This window comes from Triticum aestivum, chromosome 6A (assembly GCF_018294505.1).
Source record: "Triticum aestivum cultivar Chinese Spring chromosome 6A, IWGSC CS RefSeq v2.1, whole genome shotgun sequence".
In the NCBI taxonomy this organism is placed as follows: Eukaryota; Viridiplantae; Streptophyta; class Magnoliopsida; order Poales; family Poaceae; genus Triticum; species Triticum aestivum.
In genome coordinates this window covers 463,557,719-463,566,080 of record NC_057809.1, presented here as the reverse complement: position 1 = coordinate 463,566,080, position 8,362 = coordinate 463,557,719, and the positions used below count along the sequence as shown (strand labels likewise).

Genomic DNA, 8,362 nt, shown 5'->3' with positions numbered 1-8,362 from the left:
AACTAATGATGTGACCCCGTTAATCAAATAACAACTCTTTGTCCATGGTTAGGAAACATAACCATCTTTGATTAATGAGCTAGTCAAGTAGAGGCATACTAGTGACACTCTGTTTGTCTATGTATTCACACATGTATTATGTTTCCGGTTAATACAATTCTAGCATGAATAATAAACATTTATCATGATATAAGGAAATAAATAATAACTTTATTATTGCCTCTAGGGCATATTTCCTTCACCTTCCCCTCCTGATCGGCAATGACATGCCCCTCCGAGTTGATAGCGGGGATGAAATTTTTGGATTTCCTGCCATTGGCCACCAAATGAAATAGCTTGGTGTTAGCGTCTCCGTCTTGCAACTAGTTCAACCTTGACCTATGGCTCGCAATCGTCCTCTCCAGCGAAGCGAGCCCAAGCACCAGTCGTTTGAGAATGTTCCTAAGCCCTCTCTCCTCATCAGATATCACACGAGATTCTTGAGCACAATCGAACCTGAGAATCACCAGGTTGGCCACCGCTATCTGAAGCTTGATGTTCCCGACTCGCCGCTGTCCCCATGCCGTGAGGTGTTTGGCGCAGTTTCTAAGAAGTATATCCAGACGCAAGAAGGGGTCAGTGATGGATTGGTCACAAACCCATCCTTCGGCTACAGCATCCATAAACCCCTCCAGTTTCACCCAAAAAGCTCAAATCTGAAATGCCTGCGCGGCTGCAGGTGGTCTTCCATAGAGATATATAGGGGACAGTGATCCGAGATTCCAGTGGAAAGAGCCTGCATCAAGCACTCCGGGTATCCTAGCTCCCAGTCTATCGAAACGAAAGCGCGGTCAATTTTCTTCATCGTAGGAACGCTCCTTCATTGCTCCACGTAAACCGCCTGCCATGGAGGAACAGCTCTTTGAGGGCATTGTCATCCACAAACCGTTTGAATCTCCCCATCATCCTTCTATCTAACAGATTGTTGTTCTTGTCTGCCGCATGGAGGGTGAGGTTCAAGTCGCCTATCACCATCCAAGGTCCCAGGCAGAGTGCCCTCCTGTCCGAGAGCTCTTGCAAGAACATGACCTTTTGAGGGTCCTCTTGAGGCCCATATACAACCGAAAGCCACCAAGAAGCTCCTTCCCTCTGTGTGACAAATCCCGTGATGAAGTTAGTGTCGCGCACCGTGTTAGAAACCGTCGCTATGGAAGAGTTCCAAGCGATGATGATGCCACCTCGAGTGGCCGAAGCCGGCAAGTACGCAAAACCATCGTAAGATGGTCCTAAACATTGCATAATCACATATTGGTCTACATGCTCCAGTTTAGACTCGAGGATGCACCAGATCGAAACATGCATAGAGTCCGCTAGCTCCCTCAACGCATCCCTCCTAGCTGGACTATTAAGGTCACGTACATTCCAGCATACTAACTCCACCGGTGAGTACGACATGGGGAGGCAAGGCTCCAATGTCGGCACCATGCCATCTACGCGGACGAAGCCACGAGCTTCTCCATATCTCCCTCTAGGTTCAATGGTACTGCTTTGCCAAAGATCGCAGCGATCACCCTTAGTTGTGGTTCTTGGAGTGGCGAGTCAAACATATCACGAAGTTGACCAAGAGCTCCCTCCGACACGGCCAGGTCATCATGGGCAATGCCCAGCGTTTTGAGCAGGATCGTTTCGGCCGCAGACGCCTTGGATTTAGATCGTGCCGAGGAGCACACGGATCTGGTGTTACGCCGGGGTGTGAACGGGTCCTGGCCAGCGCGGACGCCACGCATAGCTTCGATCTCCTTTAGCAGCGGGGGGGGGGGGCAAGTTTCTTGAGAAGCCCAGTGCAGAAAGTTTTGATGTTGCCCAAGGCGACCTGTTCTTTCTCAGTGAGTTTATCTCCTTCCGGCAGAACTCCCGTCCCTTGGACGCCCCATTCCTGCGACGAGACCACGATTTGCATGCTGTGCGACGTAGTCATGTCACATGCACATGCAACATCAACCAGATCCCTAGGCGGCCCCACCACCACATCAGTCTGGGGCGACCCGTCCTGGTGATCATCCGCGCTGGCACATCCAACCAACGCACCGATATCTGGGCCCGCGGGGCAACTGGGTGGGATGAGCTCCTCCATAGGCTGCCAGCCGTTCGTCTCGGGTTGCGTGGCATGCAGCAATTCTGGCCGGATTAAGTGCGCCTCCGAACCCAGGTTTGTAGCGACAGCAGAGGCTGCCACACCACCATCCTGGGGCATGGGATCCGTCGTGTCCATGAGTGCGGCAGACGGCCCCACTGGTTCCACCTCCTTGGCAGTCATAGACTCAGTCATGTCTGACCTCAGCTCTGGGATCTGCGACTCCCCCACCGAAGCTGGCTTTGCCAGCCCAGCTACCGATGGGACGGCCAGAGGAACCGGCGTGGGATCCGCAACTGCCAGACCGTGGTCTCTTGAAGGCTCCACCGCAATCTCCACCAAATGATTGGCCTGTCCGCCTACCAAAAGTGTCGGCTCCACCATCTGCGCACCTGGGACAGCGGACACGACCGAGTCAAAAGCACCTCCAACTCCTGTGTTGCTCTGATCCGCCGGCGATGGGATGCCAAGTGTTGGCATCGGATTCGCCAACGGCACCGCCGGGCATGGCCTCGGATTCGAAATTCCTGGTCTTCCCGAGCCTGGCACATGAGGGGCCCCATCAGTAGCTTTAACGGACAGCTCTGCCATCATTGGCGGAATCCTCCAGTCCAAGGGCCCCACACGGCCAGCCAGGGCTTGCCGGTAGGAACGGCCACCGCCGCCTCCTGCCGCCGGACCGAACGAACGCCGACCAGCACCGCGGTCATCCAGAACTCCTCGCGTCCAGGGAAGCACTTGCACGTCACCACCGGGGCCCAGATCGTCGGAGTCATCCGGCAGCCCGCTCTGCCCACTGTCATCCGAGCTCCCTTCCCTTCTCCAAAGATCCGGAGCGGAGAAATCCCTCATCCGCCTGATGTGAATGATGGTGGGGTACTCCAGCAATTGCAGGAAGGATGGACGGCGCGCCGCGGGGTCTGGCATCTGCTCCGGCGGCTCAGGCACCCACAGCCGCTTGGCAACCGGCACCTCGTCCGGATCCACACACCACGCTCGAAGCTTGAACAGAGAGAGATCTTCTCGGCTAGCAGTTTCCGGAGCCAGGCTATCGATCCAGCAAGAATCCCCAAGGAGCTCGGCCGCCATGCCACGCGACCAGGCATGCGACGGAACTCCCTCAATCATGATATCCACCTGTGTCCGCATGATCCTGGATTTCGCTTGAGCTTGACGAAGCCAGGGCTTGACGAAGAGCTTGAAACTGTCATGCTCGATCACGGGGGCACCCAGCGCTCTGTTCCGGAGCTCATGCGACGCAAACACAACCAGAAAATCCTCGGGGTGGTACTTGTGCACGGAGAATCGGTGCCGCGGTGTGTCAAGCTGGCGCGAGATGGCGACCGCCGCGTCCTCACATGACACCGGCGGCCTAGCTCCACCAACGTACATCAAAACCGCGAGCTGCAGCCTGCGCTCAAGCTCGTCCATCCCCGGAGAGCGTTGCAGAACACAGATGCCAGCCTGCGCGGCCGGGGAGGCCACGCCGGCCATCACGAGGGGGAGATTGGGCGCAACTGACAGAGCTAACGCACGCGGCGCACTCTGTCCAGGCTCCTGCAATGTCCGCCCCATGGCCGCAGCCGCTGGCGGCGCCGGCATCGTCCCGGACACCTTAGCAATCACAGCGCGACGGAGCTCATCCTCCGGGGTCGGGCTCCTGGGTCTCTTGCACTGCGACGAGACATGCCCCGACAGGCCGCAGCGAATGCAAACAGGGTCGTTGGTGCAGTCTTGCCGCTGATGCCCCTCCTTGAAACAGCGAAAGCAGAGTCCATACATGTCCTGAGGAATCTCGCGGCGCAGAGAAGAAGACGAGGGCGAGGAGCTCCGGCGGCCGTCGCCAGCCTCCTGCTGACGACGGAGCGCCTTCCGGCGACGCCACATGGCCTTCCGGGACGGCCCTTTCTGGCGCCAAGCCTGGTCCGGAGCCGAAGCCCCAGCACCCGCCGGAGCGACACCCGCCGATGAGGAGCGCGCCGAGCCAGGCGACCCCGAGAGCCCCAGCCCAGAGACAATCGGACGCTCCCGAGGAAAGGTCGAGGACACCGAAGGGGGGCTTCGCGAGCCCGAGGCCATCGGAGCAGAGGGTGGACGCCGGGGCCGGAGTGGCCGCCGGCGGGGAGGGAGGTGTGCGCTGGGGCCGGACGATGGCAAGTATTCGCTGGAGTTTTGGCCTTGCTGTTGAGTCATGTTTTTTATTTATCAGCATTGAACGCGAGGGAAAAGGCCTATATATTGCTTGCGAATTACAATGTCAAGAGACCAACGCAGCCACCGATCAAATTTCTCGGTGGCAAAGAACATGACTAGCAGTACAAGAATATCAATCGACCTAAACGAATTAACAGGGGACGGCGACATCATTCGACCCTAGCTACGGTTTCCAGCGCTGCAAAACTGTCGCCTCGGAAACTACAGTCATCTCCCGTTTGTTCATAGCGAGTGCTTCTTCCACCTCACCAAGGAGTTCAGGAACTCCATCACCTGCACGAGAACCAAACGATCGATCAGGAATCCATTCGTTGAACAGAGCCAGCAGGAGCAGAGCACAAGAAAACTAGAAAGAGCTTTACTTCAGACGGGTCCCTGAGCGAGTAGAAGGCTTCGGTTTCCTTGGGCGCCTGCGAGACCAGTATCCCGTACCCGCAGTTCCTCTCCCGGAGCACCTGATGGAACCAACGGGGAAGAAGACCATGAGCTTACAGTTTACAATTGGATCAAAGATCTGAATGGACTGCACAGCTGCCGGAGAAAGAAATGGGAACCTTGAACGCGTCTTCGTCGGTGCGGTCGTCGCCGATGTAGATTGGGATCACGTTCTCGGGGTCGCTCAGGCCGAGCGACTGAAGCAGGAACTCGACGGCCTTCCCCTTGTCCCAGTCGATCACCGGACGAACCTCTAAAACCATTCGCCCGTTGGTCACTTTGAGAGTGGGGAAATCCTCCAGCACCTCGTTTACGAGCCGTGCGACCAGCTCCCAGTCCTGCGAGCAGCAAGCAGGCAAAACTGTCAGGCGAATCTGCCGTCCATGGGAGGAGAGACCGAGAGAAGAGGCAAAACAGAGCGTCCAGTGCTCGAGGCGCAGGGTCTCTTTTTTACCTTCTCGTCTACGTTGCGGTAATGAACAGACACGCAGAACTTGTTATCCTCAACGCTCGCGCCTTCGATTCCTCTCGTGACTTCCAAGAGGGCCTTGGAAACCTGTTGCGAAAAATACCCATTAATACGTACGTACAACACAAGAATCACTGAGCTTTGCATGAATGGAATCCCTGTCATCTTCTGAAGTTTCAGTTGTCCAGTCGACTAAAGTATTACAGTTTGTCAGCTTCATCAGAGTTAAATAAGAAGGAGCGCACCTCATCGATCATAGGCAGAAAATCGCGAGCAGGTTGGAAGAGGTTGGCTTCTTTGCCCTACAAGTAGAGTTAAGAAATTGTGAGTATTGCGCGCATAAGACAGTGGATTTTATCATCCCTGAAACAAATGAGCAGGAAATGCTCACCTTTTCAGCATTGTGTTCATAATGTGCTGAAGAAGATGTCATTATGTCCATCCCATGACTTCCAGCATAGCAGAGTTCCTTCAGTTTTACGAATTCAAGAACCTGCATAAATTGGAATAAAACTATCAAATTAACCAGCCATTAATTGCATATCACTAGGATTCTGATATCAAACATGCATATATAATATTAACCAGGCATATAATTGCATATCACTGGGGAGGATTCTGATATCAGTACAGGTGACATGTGCAAAGAGTTAGTATAGTCATCAGTACCTTCTTCCGGGACCTTCCACTGACGATGGCGGCGGGGAAGTACTTGGCGACGTTTCTCACAGCAGCTCTCATCTAAGGAGAAAATGTTTTTGGGACAACTATAAGCAGGTGCTCATTTGTTGACAACCAAGAAGTGTTACTAGTTTAAGCAAGTTTTTCTGACATACCACAGGGGACATGACGGCTTTTTCAGGGTCGTCGACGATCGGCGACAGGGTGCCATCGTAGTCCAGGAACACAGCAATCTTCTTGCCTTGTGCACTGGCTACGATCTGCTTGAAGGAAGCCAGAGCAGAGGGGCATTTGGCCTGCAGCACAAGACGCATATCTGTAAGTCTTTCTTCAGAAGAGGCATAAGTAACTAGACTACTGCTCACTAAGTCAATCTTCTTACCATCCATGCACTGTAGGCAGGATCTTCCTCGGGCAGGTTTTCCTGGCCGAAGACCACGTTGTGCTTCTTACGCGGCGACGAGGATTTCATGGCATCCAGCAGCCCGCTCACGAGGACCTCCTCGATCTTGCGCCTGCTGACGTTTACGCCGGCGCCACCAGCGCCGGAGTAACCTCCGGGCCTGACTGAAAACGGCATCATGTTGGAAGGCAGCACTCCCATCAACGACTGGCTCATTGACATCGGATCACTGATGACCGGTGAGCCGTTGCTCAAATCCATCGGGTGGGACGAGGAAAAAATGTGGTCAGAACGGCGGTCGTCTCTCTTTCAGCTGGATTCTCTTAGCCCACTGTCTTGTCGATGAAGAACCACTTCTTCAGCGTTTTCTTGTCACTGCAGGTGTGGAGGAAGTTCATCAAAAGCAGAGTACCTGTGAACTGAGGAGAGAAGGCAGCATAGCGTTAGGCAAAGGGCGTCTGCTCCATGAGAAAAGAGAAGGTAATTCGGGATGATTTGTAGTACAGTACCTTGTCATGCTGAGAGAGATGACACATCTATATCAGAAGAGTGGATTGGCACATAGGAAAAGCCATGCAAAGCCAGCTCCGTTTTACTCCAATGTTCAGAATGATGCAGAGGCCCGGGCTTCAACCTCCTTTTCGAGAAAACTCCGTTGTTCAGAAGGTGTCACTGCACGAATTAATCAACAAGAGGACCTTTTCAGTTACCCGGAAAGTTCAAATAGCAGACTAGTTACTTGCACGACGTCGACAACCACACATGGATCAAGTGTCAAGCCATGTTAAATCTGTGTCGTTATCGTGATAGAGGAAGAAAACAACATCCAGGAAAAGCACAAGGAAAAGGGAAACTGTCAAAGTAAAAACTTGCATATAGCTGGGTTGGCATTAACTATGGTTAAGGTACGGTAAACTACTCAATTGCCAAAAGAAATATGATACTTAACCTTGTACTATTAACATTTTCTGAAAGAATATAAACATCTGCAATGATATGCCGGCCCAATCACTGATGTCTGATGCCATGTGTGCTCTGGCCCAGGTGTTAATGCCTTGGTGAGTGTTTCTGTTTCTGCCTCTGAACTTAAGAACGGTAGGTAAACCTAACGCATCTATGTTCTGTACGCAAGTTCAGCGCGATTAAATTGCCAGAGGCGCGAATATGAGAAGAGCGATTGCGCCGCTATACCATGGCCGAAGCATAAGAACCAAGCTATGATGGAAGCATGAGAACGTCAGGTTACAGCAGGTTAGTGGGAAAAGGCCAAGTTTCAAACATTTGACTTGACTATCAGTTCGGTAATTCAACCTTGTCCTCGACGACCAAATCTTCAGCCGAAGATTTACAAGAAACGAAATAATTAAATGAACCTCGCCCATATACACACTGACTGCTAAATGCTAAAAAAAACACGCAGGAGATTAGCAAATCACTCAAGAGAAGGGGATTCAATCCAATAGCAGGCTCTGGTCCCCTGGCAAACTGCAACCAGTTGTCTGGCAAATTTCATAGGGACAGAGAGGAGGAGGAGAGTCCCCTAGCAAATTTCAGTCCAGCTTTGGCCCTTGCTGTGCCTTTCGGCAGATGCATCAACACGAAAGAACTTGGAAGAATACTCCTCAAGAACAAATATTTGACCAACCGAGCATTGCATGCGAGCAAGTAAACTAGGCGACTGGCTAGGAGAAGAAGAACATGCACACCTTAGTATGAAAGAGACTTGGATTGGGCGAGAGCGGGGGTCCAACAATACGCGAGGAGAGGAAGGCGGGGAGAGAGGGGGAGAGTGGCATCGATGCCAAAGACTATTTATAGAGGCGGAGGCAGGAAAAAGGGCAAGAAAATCTTGAAGAATTCAATGGCGCCTACATGTTTTTGTTAGGCCATGTATATTTGCTAGGTTCACTCGAGGGAGCCCACGCGATTTCAAACCCCTTTCTTTTCTTTTTTTTCATCCAGATTCATCGAACAGGGACACGTGATATAACTGTTGAAAAAGTAGTAAAATTAGATAAATTCACCGGTTGTGGAGCACGTTTCTTCT

The 8,362-nt window shown here is 52.6% G+C and overlaps 2 protein-coding genes across 2 annotated transcripts; both read right to left on the bottom strand.

Moving 5' to 3' along the window:
- Window positions 1-1,192: 1,192 nt before the first annotated feature.
- On the bottom strand, window positions 1,193-4,306 carry LOC123127937 (uncharacterized). The gene has a single exon (XM_044547800.1). The coding sequence runs from the start codon at window positions 4,304-4,306 to the stop codon at window positions 1,781-1,783; it is 2,526 nt and encodes an 841-aa protein (XP_044403735.1). The 3' UTR covers window positions 1,193-1,780.
- An 18-nt stretch (window positions 4,307-4,324) lies between these two features.
- Window positions 4,325-8,135, bottom strand: LOC123127938 (probable trehalose-phosphate phosphatase 1). Its single transcript, XM_044547801.1, has 11 exons — window positions 8,022-8,135; window positions 6,825-6,987; window positions 6,295-6,734; window positions 6,068-6,208; window positions 5,901-5,972; window positions 5,623-5,724; window positions 5,477-5,533; window positions 5,217-5,318; window positions 4,882-5,100; window positions 4,690-4,782; window positions 4,325-4,600 (listed from the first exon to the last, which is right to left on the bottom strand). Exons 3-11 carry the CDS (start codon window positions 6,574-6,576, stop codon window positions 4,550-4,552), a joined length of 1,119 nt encoding a protein of 372 aa, XP_044403736.1. The 5' UTR covers window positions 6,577-6,734; window positions 6,825-6,987; window positions 8,022-8,135; the 3' UTR covers window positions 4,325-4,549.
- Between the last annotated feature and the right edge of the window lie 227 nt (window positions 8,136-8,362).

Excerpts from the sequence above, each read along its gene's own strand:
- LOC123127938 (XM_044547801.1), bottom strand. The coding sequence starts at position 6,576 with ATGGATTTGAGCAACGGCTCACCGGTCATCAGTGATCCGATGTCAATG. Across the intron at positions 5,973-6,067 it reads AAGCCGTCATGTCCCCTGTG|ATGAGAGCTGCTGTGAGAAA; the intron begins GTATGTCAGAAA and ends TTTTCTCCTTAG. Across the intron at positions 5,101-5,216 it reads ACCGCAACGTAGACGAGAAG|GACTGGGAGCTGGTCGCACG; the intron begins GTAAAAAAGAGA and ends TGCTGCTCGCAG.
- LOC123127937 (XM_044547800.1), bottom strand. The coding sequence starts at position 4,306 with ATGACTCAACAGCAAGGCCAAAACTCCAGCGAATACTTGCCATCGTCC.